The sequence below is a fragment of the Nomascus leucogenys genome, chromosome 21 (assembly GCF_006542625.1).
Source record: "Nomascus leucogenys isolate Asia chromosome 21, Asia_NLE_v1, whole genome shotgun sequence".
NCBI lineage: Eukaryota > Metazoa > Chordata > Mammalia > Primates > Hylobatidae > Nomascus > Nomascus leucogenys.
In genome coordinates this window covers 29,926,232-29,942,966 of record NC_044401.1, presented here as the reverse complement: position 1 = coordinate 29,942,966, position 16,735 = coordinate 29,926,232, and the positions used below count along the sequence as shown (strand labels likewise).

Genomic DNA, 16,735 nt, shown 5'->3' with positions numbered 1-16,735 from the left:
GAACCATTTTAAAAAACAATACCTTGGCGGGACACGGTGGCTCACGCCTGTAATCCCAGCACTTTGGGAGGCCGAGGCAGGCGGATCATGAGGTCAAGAGATTGAGACTATGCTGGCTAACATGGTGAAACCCTGTCTCTACTAAAAATACAAAAAATTAGCTGGGCATAGTGACACGGTGCCTGTAGTCCCAGCTACTCGGGAGGCTGAGGCAGGAGAATCGCTTGAACCCGGGAGGCAGAGGTTGCAGTGCGCCAAGATCGCGCCACTGCACTCCAGCCTGGGCATCAAAGTGAGACTCCATCTCAAAAAAAAAAAAAAAAAAAAAAAAATCTAACAAAGGATGTAATGAATCAAAAAGCATAATCAAACTAAACAGATCTTATAAATCTAAATCTAATAAAAGAGATTTATAAATTCAGTAAACTAAGATTCATTGCTTACAAACTTGTTACAAATTTCATGTTATAATGACAAGTCCAAGCAGATTCTCTGAAAAACATTTCAAATATCTTTTTTTAAAAACCCAGAAAATGTATGGACAAATTCACAACTATTGCCCAACTTAACAATACATCTTTATCTTAAATCTAAAGCAAAGTAGAGGTTGGATTTACTTATTTATAGATTTATTTCTTTAACCTGTCATTTTTTTAATCCCAAAACTGCAAATCTAATTATCCAACAAAGGGAAACAGAATCTCCATCTTCCAGCCTTCTACCACGACTTAGATTATATATTTGGGATCAGGACAGGAGACTTTTGTCTACCTGCCAGCCAGAGAGAGACTTTACATTTAGCAGGCACCCCACGCCCCCTGCCCTACCACACTCTCTTTTTCTTGTCAGGCTCTTGCCTGCCATTGTTAAGAGGAACTTTATGAACCTTTATATAAATTTAACTGAACATTTAAATTTCAGTTTTTTGCAACCTGGTTCTTTTCCTAGAAATGATGTGTCCTTTAGGTTACACGTCATCCCTGTTTGGGATTTTCTAAGTCCAATATACAGATACTGCTGTATAACCTTTGGCATTAAAGCCTATTTGTGTTCATGGGGTTTCGACACCCTACTTAGGTTACAGTAGTAACCCTTTCTCTTTTATAGTTTAATAGCTGCCTCACTGGCCATCAGTCATTTTATTGACAATGATGATCAAGTTTAGTTTTTAACCCCTTTAAATTCACAGAGCCAAAATGATTTTTCTCTCCTAGGAATGCCAGAATCACCTCCGCAGATATGGAAATGTGAATCTGGAACTGGTGACTCGAATCATTAGAGATGGTGGCCCATGGGAAGATCCAGTGTTGCAAGCTGTCCTTAAAGCTCAGCCAGCATCTCAGGAGATAGGTACTTCAGGAGATTCAAAATCAAACCAACATTTGTGAGAAGCAAATACACTTTCCTTTACTAACTAGAGCAGTAATAGTGATTTTTCTTCATTTTATAATACTGAATAATGGGAGTGATGTATTTTCACATGAAAAGTGTTTGTTTTTCTAACCTGGCCCAAAGTGACTTCTGACACCCGGATCAGTACATTTATTTCTTGTAATGGAAATTCTCAGTGGTAACACATCTACTAGATGTTATTTGCAGAGAGTGTATTTTTGTCACTTCAGTTATATTTTTAAAATTTATTTAAGTAGGAACTTTTTTTTTTTTTTTTAAAGAAACAAAAAATCTGCTTTTCATGAAAGCACATGGAATCTCCCTTCCCTTACACAGGAAACTTAATGAGGGCTGGAACTCTGAATTTTTGTCACTACTACTGCATATCCTATAGCTAGCCCAGTGCTTGGTACAGAGTAGATGCTTAATATAAGTATTTGTTGATTGAATGAATGACCACATGATGAATGTGTGAGTGAGTAAGTGACTAACTGAATGAATAAATTTGAATTCTAGAGCAGTATTTCCCAAACTTCATGCATTAGAAGTTTTGTCTCATACCCTTACTACCTGCATATTTCTTTGATATCACCTCCTGTCCAATCTGATTTAACAGTGGTCCTTTGTAGGCCAGAATTTCCTTTCAAGGCAGGAGGCTTTGTCAACTGCTGTTAATTCTTTTTTAAAATGTTCCCCATATTATTCCTGAACCCCAGAACATTTTGGATCACCAAAACTGTAGAATGTAAGCTCAGTAACAGTGAATAAGCACAAAAGTGTAGAAAACATTTAAAAGTGTGGAGAGAGCCAATGGAATTTAGTTATGAGACAGCCAACGGGAAAAAAACAAGACCTCCCAACCCTGGAACCAGTTAGACCTTGGTTTTGTGAAAAAGACATTTCATACCACAAATTTTATTGAGCAGGTTATTTCTGTTAGTCACAGGTTAAGGGGTTAGGGTGGGTTGTGAATGCAGTTAAGTGGGGGAGGAGCTGTGAAGGTGGGATAAGACTAGGTGGATAGGGCTAAGGTATATGTGACAGTGTTATGAAGAACCCAAGGGGTAAAAAGGACACTGGTGTTTGATGTGTGGATCTTGGAAAGGGAGTTAAAAAAAAAAAAAAAACTGAAAAGGGAGAGAGTTGGAGCTGAGGCGGAAGAGTTGGATTACTGAAGAAGTATGAAGAGTCAAATATAGGGAAGGCGAGGGTGACAGACTGGAGGAAATTATGAGGACAATGCATGTGCCCAGAGGGGAAGAAGCTAGAAAAGACAGCTTCAAGAGAAGTGAGGACAGAGGAGAAGAAAGTTTGAGCTTTTAAGGGATAGATTTAGGCTTCACTCGTAGGATCTAGAATAAACCTGTTCTTGGTTGGTCTGAGGGCCGATGGCCTTTTAGGCTGAGAATTACATTAAAATAATAAATACTCCTTTGATACCTATACTAGCATACCTCAAACTTTGGGAAAAGCTGCTCTAGAGCCTCATTGATATGGCTGACTTTTCTCTAGTTGGTGATCATTAGGGGAAAGACCAGAGTGAAGTTATCTTTGCATTAACTATACAAATCAGTGTTTGCATATCATATATTGTAAACAGAATTGCAAGACAAAGTTTTAAGCCAAAATAAAACATTTGTAAGCACTTTAGAAGCTACTGATTAAATATAAGTAATTAAAATACTTCTGGGATTCAAAATTATAAAAATACGGGTTCCAGTTCCTGCTCTGCCACTTAATTATTTGTCCTTGGGCAAGTCATTTGACCTCTCTGAGACTCAGTTTTGCAATCTATAAAGCTAGTATCATAATACCCATCATAAGGTTGTTGTTAGGTCTAAATAAATTTATGTAGCTAACGGTGTTTATATATTTTAAAACTGTGTAAAGTATTAATTAGTAATTATCCTTAGTGATACATAAATGTATATTAATAGGCAGCCCTATTTGGCACTACTTTTGGATTAATTTTATCTTTAAATAAAATATATTTTTCTTGTGATTCAGCTTTCTCATTAATTCAGATTACATCTCTATAATTAATGTGAACTAACATGGTTTTAATGTGACAGATTAGGATTCAGCCTTTTAATCTTAAAGAAAATATTGAGCAGTAAGAAGATAAAGTATGTAATCTTAGACTAAAAAGACATAGACCCATGTTACTTGGAACATATTTTAACATTGATGAACTGAAAGAAGAAAATTTTTTTTCTTTTAAAATTTTGTTTCTGTTATTTACTTTTTAGACTGAGAAGAAATCAACAAATATTTCTTGAGCACTGTTTTGGTGTCACTCTTATTTTCCTTTTTCCAACCATATAACTGAATATTCTTTTCACAAATAAACTCCTACTAAGGAAAATGCTATTTAAGTAGTTAAATCTAATTAGAAACCATATTTTAGTGGTAAAGTTTCAAAGAACAAAGTTTGAGAGAATCTTTTCTTGAGAGTAATAGAGTCTGTTTTCTTTTTAATATAGTGAACAAATATTTAAGTTCTGAAAATCCACTGTTCTTTGAACTACGTGCCAGATACCTAATTGCTTGTGAACGCATACCCGAAGCAATGGCTCTTATTAAATCTTGTATAAATCACCCAGAAATCAGTAAAGACTTATACTTCCATCAAGCACTCTTCACATGTCTGTTTATGTCACCTGTAGAAGATCAGCTATTCCGGGAGGTATTGTTTGAGACTATTTTTGCCTATTACCATTTTAACCCTACCAAAAAAAAAAAAAACCAAAAAAAAAATAGTAGCCCATGGTTGTTGTTAAATTCCTTTTACAGTAATGCCAAAGATTTAAGGATTACATTATCTGGATGTGTTTTCTTTTGGCACCATAACTTAAGGTCATGTTGAATTAGTCAAAATCTGATATTAACAAATGATGAAATCAATAAAATATACTCATTAATAAGTATTATTCACATTGCACTTTTGATGTGATGGAGAAGAGGTCAAATAAAAGTCAACAAGCTCACAGCTTGCCAGGAGTAAAAAAAAAAAAAAACCCAAGAAGCATTATGATCTTGCCTTTAAAATAAAGTACTAGAGGTAAAATGCTCATGTTTATTTTGTTTCTTAAGGTGAAGGAATTAATCTTTTCCTAATATGGATCATATGTACCTATAGGTTGTGGACATTAATGAGATTAAAAGTAGTCATTGTAAAATGTAGGTGCTGTACAGTGAAACTATGAAACCATGAAAATATTTCTGTACAAGTCATCATTGTCTTTGTAGAAGAAAACTAGAAATCTAAGCAATTTCTTTTGAATGTTTAAACATTTATTGCAACTAGCTTCTTAGATATTTTTAATTATATGAACTGATTTCTCTTTTCCTCTTACAGCATTTATTGAAAACTGATTGTAAGAGTGGAATTGATATCGTCTGTAATGCCGAAAAAGAAGGCAAAACTATGTTAGCCTTGCAGCTCTGTGAATCCTTTCTTATTCCACAGCTCCAGAATGGGGATATGTACTGTATCTGGTAAGTGTTCGTAAATAAAGAAATTGAAATGGTAAGATGGGCAACAGAAAGGAAATTGCAGTTTGAACTTTGTTTTTTACATTGTGTGAAAATGTCAAGCTACTTTTAAAAAAAAATCGATTGTGCAAGGAACAATAGTAGATTCTAAGAACTAGAGACTTTAAAAAGAAAATGATAATGTGCCACTAAACTGATAGTGTAAATGTTTAAGGGATGTGCTATAATGAAACAGTGGTTTGAAATTAAATTTTAATTTGGAGTCTGAGTTTTTAAAACATTTAAAAGTTGCTAGTAGAATATAGGAAGCAGCAGGTTTACCTAGCAATCATGTAATTTAAAATGTAATATGAGTGTTTTTAGGTACCTAAAATAAAAACACTCTTCAGAGGCTATTAAGAATTTCTGTTTCCTCAGCTCCAGTACACCCATATACACACATACACACAACTCTTACCACTTTGCTGTTTCATTAATTCTTAACAGAAAACTAGCTTTTATTTGCTAAACATAATCTGGAATGATCATGGGCTATAAACATTTTTTAAAATTCTCAAATTAAAACAATAGCTTGACGGCATATATCTGCAAATCATAATACTTCAATATTCTTGGTTATTTTTTGTTTTTGTTTTTTGGAGACAGGGTTTCACTCTGTCTCTCAGTCTAGAATACAGTGGTGCAATCACGGCTCACTGCAGCCTCAACTTCCTGGGCTCAAGTGACTTTCCCGCCTCAGCCTCCTCAATAGCTGGGACTACAGATGTGTGCAACCACGCCCAGCTAATGTTTTTTTTTTTTTTTTTTTTGGAGAGATGGGGATTCACCATTTTGCCCAAGCTGGTTTCAAACTCCTTGGGCTCAAGTAAATCTGTCCTCCTCAGCCTCCCAAAGGGCTGGGATTACAGGCATGAGCCACTGTGCCTGGCCCTATTCTTGTTTTATAGATTAAAATCTTCAGACTCAGAGATAAGAGTCAAATAGCTAGTTAGCAGGAGACCTGGATCTGGAAACAGGTAAATTTGTTTTCTAGGGGTTACAGTATACCTTTAGTTAGATTATGCTAATTTTTATTTAAAATTATATCATGTAAATTGGAATTTCAAATAGAGAAAGGGATTAGGAGATAGTGGTAAGACATACACACACCTTTATATACAGTTATGCAGCACTTAATGATGGGGATATATTCTAAGTAATATGTCAATAGGCAATTTCCTTGCGTGAATATTGTAGAGGTACAAACCTAGATGGTATATCCTACTGCACGTCTAGGCTATATGACGTAGCCTATTGCTCCTAGGCTACAAACCTGTACAGCAGTGTTACTGTACTGAATGCTGTAGGCAATTATAACACAATGGTGTCTATGCAAATATATCTAAATATAGAAAAAGTACAGTAAAAATATTATAATCTTATGTGACCACTGCTGTATACGCAGTCTGCTGTTCACTGAAATGTTGTTACACTGCATATAACTATAATTTTTGAAGTATTATCATTTTTTGATATGTGGTTATTTGGAAACTGAAAATAGTCATCACAGTTACAATAGATCTTTTCCTACGGGAATAGGAATGTTCTCTGCCCTGAGCTATATCACACTATTTAAACAGGGTATCTTTAGTTCTTTCATTGTAATATACTCATAAATAACTAGAAACAAGTATACACACACACACACACACACAAAAAAACAAAACAAAACAAAACAAAAAACCAGAAAAGCATTTTATTTTCTTATTCTCTTGGTAACCCATTTCTACTCTTTAGGGAAGGACCTAAATATTATAATGCCTGTCTTCCGGCTCCTGGCCACAGAAACCTTCTAAGAATAGAAGCTCAGTGTCTCCAGCTGCCTAACCAAAAAGGAGTCTTTAGCCTTCTTTTTGTCCCTTCCTTCTAAATAGTGTGGGTTCTGATGGCCTACCCTCTTATTTCTTCTACCTCTTTTCTATATTTCTGCATGTTAAGGTTCCTTCTAAAAGTTAATTTTTACTGTAATTTGATGAGCAGGATTTTTTTTCAGCCTCCAAAGTCTGTGCTGTCCGTTTCATCCTGGCCTAGCGTATGAGTCAGCTTGTCATTTATCTCCCCTCTGTGTGAATAGAACCAGATCCACAGTTTTGCTGTATCCCAAGCCAATGGGGCAAGTTGCTAAGCCCATGTCTCCTTCACAATCATTAATAATAATAATAGCTGCAAATATTTGCTGAGTGTTTCCTATATTCTTTGCTTTATATATGCATATGTCATTTAACCCAACAAGCTTATGGAAATAATACTGTGTTCAAGCCATTCAATACTGTGTTCAAGCCATTCAGCTAGTAAGTAGTGAAGCCAGGATTCAAACTTAGGCAGTCTTCCAGCCTCTGCTATATTAAAATTACTTAAAATAAATGGGTCAAGTTTGAAAAAAAAAAATCTGTATTGTTGTAAGGGTGACTGACCTCATTATATAGGCTTTTTTCAGAAAGTAGATGACTTAATGGTAATACTAGTAGTTAATAGGGTCTTTTATTAGCTAGTTACCTGGGAAATGTATTTGTACACTGAATGAGTGCCGTGTTTTCTAATGCACACATTGAATAATGGGAAACATGTATAAGCTTCATTAAACCTGCCCTTTTGGTCTTCTAAAAGAAGACTATCAATGGTTTTCAGGATTTTTTTGTTGTTGTTTTTTGTTTTCCTTCAGAATCCACTGTACAACTAAAATCTCAGATCCCATGTTTTAAATCCAATCAACATGGAGCTTCATATTCATAACACTATCCTAAGATTTCTGCTTTGCCTGCTTTAAAGTAAAAATCCATAGTGGTAGCCTTCTCTTGGCAAACTTATTAGGATATTGCAGTGTACCTATTACAGGCTTTCAACATTTAGGGGAAGTATATGCCAGACATTTCACCTAGGTGTTTCAATTATCTCTCTTAATTCTTTTAATAAAGATGCTGAAAAGGAATAATCCCAACCTTTACGTATAAGAAAACCGTATATAAAAGAGATAACAGTCATACAGCTAGTAAGAAATGGAGTTGGAATTTGTACTAGTTAGTTTGCAAGTGATAGCATCTGTGCCTAAATAGGAAAATATTTAGCGTGCAGTATGAGCTACATGAAAGCTACATGGAAGGCCACAGGTGGTTCTCAAAGGTAACTGCTACCAGGGACACTGATATTGCTAATGTTTTTCAAAATCTGTTTCTTTTCTGTCATTTGGCTTCAGTCTCTCTTGCTGCAGACCAGCAGGAACATCAACAAACCCCCAGCTTAATAGTTTAGAGTTGAGAACATTCCAGAGATTCTGACTAGCCTGACTGGGATCACTTTCCTACCCCTGAATTAATATCTGAAGGGGAATGCAGAGGAGGGTCACATAGGAGACATGGCCACGGGTTTTCTGCCTTTGTGTTTTAGGGCTTTTCCTAGAAAAGCATGGCTCATTGAACTGGGTGTGCCACTCCAATCAGTGTATAATGCTGTATTGAGATGTAGGTCTCTCTTATTTCCAATTCCATGTTCTTGCCACTGCATCCACTAAACAATGTGTCATTGTGTATATTTACAATGTATTAATGGTTGGGGAAATACGATCGATAAAATATAAACAAGGGAGTATATGATAGGCATGAAATCAGTAAGAGGGATCTTTTCTGAAGTGTAGGTATCACTTTAGTTTGGGGTATTCATGAAGGCTTTCCTGAAGAGATACTTGATAGGGCCTTTGAAAGATAAGCTCATCTTGGGAATGAAGTACTTTCCAAGTACAGCAGTCAGCATAAACAAAAGTGAGAATAAATGAAGCAGTTTAGCTGAGAGCAAGGAGTTCCTAAGATTCAAATCCTGAAACTCCTAACTCTTAAAACCCACATTTCTATTGCTGTTAACTTTATAGCATAAGCACTAAATGAAATGTGATCAGGGAGGCTGAAAACAGATCAGGTTAGAAACCACTGTAGAAATACGTGTGTAAAATTAAAGGGCCTAAAAGGGTAACATTGAGAAAGAATGATACAGCTGAGAGCAAAAGTATACTTGAAATGTAAAGACACTGCAAGATAAACAGGTTAGAACCGGACCAGAATAGAGGAATGTTTAGTGTCACTGACTGATCTAGGAAAAGATTATCAATTTTGCAGGAATATGATTAGTTCTGAGTGGGTTAAGGTGATGGAAAGCAATATAAATTGAAACACCCAGGTATGAAAACTGGAAAGCAGTAAAACTAACAGATGTGGTAGGAAGGTATGAAACCTTGTGAGAGTTCTAAAAGAGTATGAGTTAAAAAGAAAAGGGGGGTAGTGGACTGAAACTTAATAAATAGCTAGTATGAAATGGAATTGGAATTTTGGTTTTTACTTCTCATATGTTGCTTGCTGTCATTTTCTGTTTTGCGTTTTCTGTATTGTCTGAGTAGACTATGTGCACCCTCATGATGGTAATCAAGCTGTCCTTAGATTTAATACCTGAATATGCTGAGCTCAAAGTATATGCTCATCACTTTTAAAAAATATTTTCATTAATTATTTTAATACTTTTAGATGATGATGCTTTGTACACTTTTATGACATGTTTTAAAGAATTCTAATTTGCTAAAATCTGACATCCAAATATATCAGCTCTATCATATGATTTGCCTTTGCATAAAAACCCACTGCTCCTAGCCTTGTGCATCAAATAACAGTGGCCGTATTTGAGAAAAGAATCTACCTATGGAATAGTTCAAATGGTCCATAGCCTGTCTGTTTTAAAAGTACGATATCTGAAACATACTATTTCAGAATCATTACTATAACATACTTACAGTTTTAATCGTTAGTACTTTTGATATCTTAATAAATTGAAAATGAAAAGTATGAACCATTTCTTTATAGAGAGTCTACAACATTGGTTTCTAAATTTACAAGTAAAATATAATTAAAGGCCAAAGTTTATTATTTTTAAGTAATATCAGTATTGGCACATTAGGATTAGAATTTCTGTTTTGATCCGATACTAGAGACATCTGAGGTATGCCAACATATTGCTGGAATTCATTCCTTACCACGGTACATTTGTGATTTCTGATATTTCTTCCTCTCCCAACTTCTTTTAGTCTGATATAGGTAGAAGTAGCAGCTTGGGGGTGAGCGTAATACATGTTTACACTCATATACATCCCAGCCAGGGCACTATGGAATCAGGGAAAGATCGCTAATGTCTGTATTTGAATAAACTGTATTTTTGATCATTCTCTTTTTTTTCTCATTTACAGGGAGTTGATTTTCATATGGAGTAAACTACAGCTTAAATCTAATCCTTCAAAACAAGTTTTTGTAGATCAATGCTACCAGCTTTTAAGAACAGCAACTAATGTGAGAGTCATATTTCCTTTCATGAAAATCATCAAAGATGAGGTAAATAGGATATATTTGTCCCTTAAATTTAAAATTCAGTGACAGTTCACTGAAACTTGAATGTCTTTTGATAAAATTTATTTGATTTTAAAATTGAAGGAAAGGAGGATTTTAAGGCCACATTCTCCATACATTACATTCTCCTCTGCCCCAACTCCAAACTCTCAACATGGGAGGCTGATTTATTGTTACTTAAAATTTAACATGGAAGCAGTTGCTTCCATTACAACCTTTTTTCTTATAATTAAATATTTGTTACTTTCAATATTATCCTAAATTCCATTTATAGAATCTTAACTAATTTGCAAATAAACTTGATATATCTATCGATAATACCAGTTCACTGTCACAGAGAAACTTAGTTCCAGTTTTAGGTCTGCTGTTTACGTGTAAAGGAACAATGAATTCTGAGGTGTTTTTGAAACTTAAGGACAAAGTTTTTAAATTGTTTATTTGAAGTAATTGTAAAAATGTGTTACCTCTTTCTAAAAATAGTCCTGAGTCAAGTTTTTCTTGGGCCACTTGCAAGTGAGTACAATCCTACATGAGTCTTACGTAGACATGAACGTGGATCCTAAAGATCTTTTAGTTTTTCCCCCAAAATATCAATAGGACTTTGAGTAAAGATAAAGCCACTTTACATTTTAGGTAGCACCATTAAACTGAATCTCTCTATGTTGGTTACTTTTAAATATATAAGGAGGTGTCTATTAAATAATACATTTTAATTTTTTTATGTATTTATGCATTTATTACATTCATTATCACATCACTCATTAGGTGTATGATCATGTAGTGATCATATTCCCATGATAATTTTGCTTATTAAAATTCATGGTATGCTTACTAAATAGTGAAATACCATTCAAATGCATTCTCAAAGTAAACTTCTCCTTCCAGCAAAAGAGGAAAACTATGTTACAGAACACGTCTTAACATTTGATGTGCATCAGAATCACCTGTAAAACTTAATTTTAAACAATAAAGATGTATCCATATTTTTGTACATATGATTCTTATTCGTACCAAAAGGTTAAGATATATTATTATAGAAAGTTTACAATGTAAGTGAGGTTTTGCCAGTCATCACAGAGCTTTCTTATTTTCATATGTGGGGTAAACCTATGAATATATTATAAAAGGAAAATTCAAAGATTTAATAAGTATTAAAAATATGATGCTAAGCATTTAATAGTTTATACTCTACTAGAAAGACTTTTATTTTTGGAATAAATCATTCAATTGCCTCAGTACTGTGAAGAGTCATATATACTGTGTGAGTTCAGGAGACATAGATGGCATATCTAAAAAGGGTTCACAGAGGAAATACTTTCAGCTGAGTTTTCAATGGCACGAGGATAGTACTAACATTTGTAGAGAATTTTATAGTTTACAGAGCACTTTTTCCTCATTTTATTGTTTGTTTTTCGCAACCATCTGGTGACATTAAAGGGTATCAGAGAAATATGGGGAAGTGGGTGGGGGATGAGACTAATGGCAGAGACTGTGTGGTAGGAAGAGTGGTTGTTGGAGATACTTAAAGGGATTTGAATGCACAATTCATTCATCTCATTGAACAAATTGAAAATTCATAAATATCCTGGAACCATCAAAAGATTTCAGGTAAGGAAGTAGCCTGTTCTCTTTTTTGATGATCTTAACATTTTTAAACTTGAGCATCTGCATATATTATAATTTTATGAGCCAAGATAGAGGATGTAGGCTGGGTGCGATGGCTTACACCAGTAATCCCAGTACTTTGGGATGCTGAGGTGGGCAGATCACTTGAGGCCAGAAGTTCGAGACCAGTCTGGCCAACATGGTGAAACCCCATCTCTACTAAAAATACAAAAGTTAGCCAGGTGTGGTGGCTCACGCCTGTAGTCCCAGCTACTGGGGAGGCTGAGGCAGGAGAATTGCTTGAATCCAGGAGGCAGAGGTTGCAGAGATCGTGCCATTGCACTTCAGCCTGGGTGACAGTGCAAGACTGTCTCAAAAAAAAAAAAAAAAAAAAAAAAAAAAGGATGTAGATAGAAGTATGGAGAAAGAAAAGGAATTCTGTTTCGAATGAATAGATTTTGAATTGCTGTATCTGAAAAATCTAGGTACTAAAGTCTAATTATAATTGACATTGAGAAATTAGTAGTTGGAATTCAGAAAGGATTCCAAGCTGTAAATGATGGATTTATAGGAGCGAACTAAGTAAATGGAATAGGTCTGATTTTCACTCATTCTGCAAACATTTATTCAGAGGTTACTATGTACCAACTTTTATGCTAACCATAGGGAGATATAAAAAATGAGACACTGTCCCCTGTAATTTAGGAATTCAAAGTTGGGGGGTGAGGACATACACATACACAGATATTTATAAAACAAGATTGAAATGTTTTTTAAAGATAAGTTATTCTTGGTGGAAAGAAAGGGGAATTTTAACTGTACCTCAGGGCAGAGACCAGGATAAGTAGGGAGAAAAACCTGTAGATTAGAACTGATTCTCAAAGAATGAATAGGAGGATCAGTAGGAATTTACTAGCTGGATAAAGTGAAAATCGGATGTGCTAAGTTAAAGTCTGCCTATGGGAACTGTAAGTAGTTCTTCAGGGTTACACAGCATGTAAAGGACTAAGAAAACGTGAGGCTGGCAAGGTAGTATTCCTCCCTGTAATCTATACTATACCATATGTAGGCAGTATGATATATATACATATATATGATGTTAAAGACATTATTATGGTATCTCCTCCAATCAAAATAAGCCTTTAGATTATTCCAAACCACTAGAGACCCTATTCTAACTAAGATGGGTCGACAGTAGATTCCCAAGTAAAAGCTGATGCAATTATCCTTGAGTCATCAGTGAACGTTTCAAAGCTTGAGTACTATTCAGATAACTTCCAGGGGCCTCATTATTCTGAGCCTTACATACCTTATTAGATTTGGAAAGATTATAACTGCCTTCTTTATGTGTGCCACATTTCCCCCCTTATTTGGATAAATAACATTACTTAATAAGCAAAATAAGTAATATTTTTTCATATAGCACTATAATAAAAGTTCCCATAAGCAGTTTTTTTTAAAGCCTAGTTTATTTCTTGATGTGGAAAATTGATAAATCTGTTAAAATACACATAATTTTGACCCTTATCTCAAAGAATATGAGATTTGTACCTAAAATAATAAATGGGGGTCTAGAATTGTAAGAAATGTTAATCACCATAAGTTTATGAATCACCGTTAAGTCCATTTTGTATTATGGATAGTGGGTCTTGTCAAATGTGAAAATTAAATAAATTAGAAGCTAAAATGCTATCTATTCCAGATTATTCTCAAGTTTAAAAAAAAGAGAAAGGTGTATATTTAAAAGAGTTAAACAAGGCTAGTAAATACGGAAAATTGCACACTGGAATACTGTGTTTATTCAGCTTTCATTTTAAGAGTTGTGTTTTTTAAAGATAGACTAGTATAACCATTTTTTGGAAAAAAAAGTATTTAGCACTAATATTTTTCTTTTTACAGGTTGAAGAAGAAGGCTTGCAAATTTGTGTCGAAATATGTGGTTGTGCTCTACAACTCGACCTTCATGATGATCCCAAAACTAAATGTCTGATTTATAAAACAATTGCACATTTTTTGCCAAATGATTTGGAGATCCTCAGGATTTGTGCACTCTCAATATTTTTTCTGGAGCGCACCTTAGAAGCGTATCGTACTGTTGAAGAGCTTTACAAACGTCCAGATGAAGAATATAATGAAGGCACAAGTAGTGTTCAAAATCGTGTTCGTTTTGAATTGCTTCCAATTTTGAAAAAGGGATTGTTTTTTGACCCTGAATTTTGGAACTTTGTAATGATTAAGAAAAACTGTGTAGCATTATTGAGTGATAAATCAGCAGTTAGATTTCTAAATGAAAGCACACTGGAAAATAATGCAGGTAATCTAAAAAGGACAGAGGAACAGCAAGGTTTGGATGAAGGGTTTGACTCTCTTACAGATCAGAGCACTGGAGAGACTGATCCTGATGATGTATCTGGAGTGCAGCCTAAAGGTCATATTAATACGAAGAAAAACCTTACAGCTCTTAATACTTCCAAAGTAGATCACAATGTCCCAAGGCATCGTTGTATGTTATGTAACAAGGAATTTCTAGGTGGTCACATTGTAAGGCATGCCCAGGCTCATCAGAAAAAAGGCAGTTTTGCATGTGTAATATGTGGTAGGAAATTTAGAAACAGAGGACTTATGCAGAAGCATTTGAAGAATCATGTTAAGAAGATACAGAGACAGCAAATTGCTGCAGCTCAGCAGGATGATCAGGAAGTCACTGCTTTGGAAGAAATAAATTGTTCTAGTTCTTCCATTTCATTTGAAAATGGGAATTCTGATAGTAAGGATTTGGAAGTAGAGACTCCTACTGCTTCTAGTGAAGGAAACGAAGTCATCCCTGAGCATGTGGCTGAATTCATTGAAATTCCCATAAGTGTACCAGAAGATGTTATTGAAAATGTTATTGAAAATGGCAGTCCTAATACTTCTTTAAATAATGTCTTGAAGCCTTTACCTGAATGTGGGGATGATTATGAGGAGGAAGAGGATGAAGAAGGTGATTATGAAGAAGATGATTATGACCTGAATCAAGAAACTTCAGTAATTCATAAAATCAATGGAACTGTGTGCCATCCAAAAGACATATATGCCACAGATCAAGAAGGAAACTTTAAGTGTCCTGCTCTTGGCTGTGTCCGGATATTTAAAAGAATTGGGTTTCTAAATAAACATGCAATGACTGTACATCCAACTGATTTAAATGTGCGACAAACAGTAATGAAGTGGAGCAAAGGAAAATGCAAATTTTGTCAAAGGCAGTTTGAAGATTCTCAACATTTTATAGACCACCTTAATAGACATAGCTATCCAAATGTGTATTTTTGTTTGCATTTTAATTGCAATGAGTCGTTTAAGCTGCCATTCCAGCTTGCCCAGCACACAAAAAGTCACAGGATATTTCAAGCTCAGTGTAGTTTTCCAGAATGCCATGAGCTTTTTGAAGATCTTCCTCTGCTATATGAACATGAAGCTCAGCACTATTTAAGTAAAACACCAGAATCATCTGCACAACCAAGTGAAACAATTCTTTGGGATGTTCGGACAGACTCAAATCCTAATCAGGAAAAAGACTCATCTAGTAATGAGAAACAAACCATTAGTCTGCCAGTTTCTACTAGCAAATCAAGGAAAGAGTCTACAGAACCAAAGAAATGTATAGAAAGTATGGAAAAGAAAACAGACAGTTTAGTTCAGAATGGAAATGAATGTTCTGATGACACTGTTTCAAATATAAGCTTGATAGACCAAAAGATGCCTGACATAGAGCCAAATTCTGAAAATAACTGTAGTAGTAGTGATTTAGTCAATGGACACAGTGAAATAGAGCAAACACCTTTAGTTTCATCAGATCCTGCTTTGAAAATTGATACAAACAGAATCAGGACAGAAAATGGTTCCATTTTACCCAGTGTTGTACCACAAGAACACAATACCTTGCCAGTATCTCAGGCACCTTCCAAACCAAATCTGACAAGTGAACATACTTCATATGGCTTAATTTTAACAAAACCATACGTCAGACCATTGCCTCCCAGTTACCTTGATGAACGGTATCTTAGTATGCCAAAACGCAGAAAATTTCTGACTGATAGAGTAGATGCCTGTTCTGATCAAGATAACCTGTATAAAAAATCAGTGAAAAGATTAAGATGTGGCAAATGCCTGACCACCTACTGTAATGCAGAAGCACTTGAGGCTCATCTTGCACAAAAGAAATGTCAGACACTCTTTGGATTTGATTCAGATGATGAAAGTAAGTCTTCTGTCTTCTTAGTAGAGATATCTGTAGAAAGAGAAAATGGCATAAATAAAACTATTACAGATCTTTGAGATTTAAAAAATTGATATTTGTGTAGCACAGATAGTGAAGCATTACTCCATACGTTACTTCCTTTAATACATACAACCAGTATGAGGTGATACTAATATTCTTGTTTTATAGATCAAGCAACTGAAATTCACCAGTAATTTGCATAGGGCTTTGCCTATGAACTTGCGCAAGGCGGAACCTGAACACAGGTTTTTCATATTCTTTCATTATACTTCTTCCACTGTATCAAAGGTTATTCTTCATTCCAAGTTTCATAAAATAAAAGTTGTAATTTTGATGGGAATTATGTTTCATATGCATTCCAGAATATAAATCAAGTGAATCTGTGTCTCTGTTACAAAAATAGAAGTAGAAAAAGAACAGAAAATAATTGAGAAACAAAATCAGAAAAAGAGCTTGTCTTTCTACTAATATCAATATCCTTTATAATGACAGGGTATAAATTAAACAGGAATCTGACTTGGAATTCCGGTCGAACGTCAATAAAACTTGAATTAACAGATGCGTT

At 34.8% G+C, this 16,735-nt stretch overlaps 1 protein-coding gene across 2 annotated transcripts in view; it reads left to right on the top strand.

Annotated features, from left to right (window-relative positions):
• ZNF654 (zinc finger protein 654) overlaps positions 1–16,735 on the top strand; it is a 91,246-nt gene that overhangs the window by 71,511 nt on the left and 3,000 nt on the right. Inside the window, exons 4-8 of one of the 2 annotated variants that reach the window (XM_003255064.4) lie at positions 1,215–1,350; positions 3,876–4,078; positions 4,751–4,890; positions 10,148–10,289; positions 13,809–16,149. In XM_003255064.4, coding sequence (XP_003255112.2) covers positions 1,215–1,350; positions 3,876–4,078; positions 4,751–4,890; positions 10,148–10,289; positions 13,809–16,149 — 2,962 coding nt within the window. The remainder of the gene's footprint in view (positions 1–1,214; positions 1,351–3,875; positions 4,079–4,750; positions 4,891–10,147; positions 10,290–13,808; positions 16,150–16,735) is intronic. The other variant, XM_030802236.1, reaches the window with a different exon arrangement.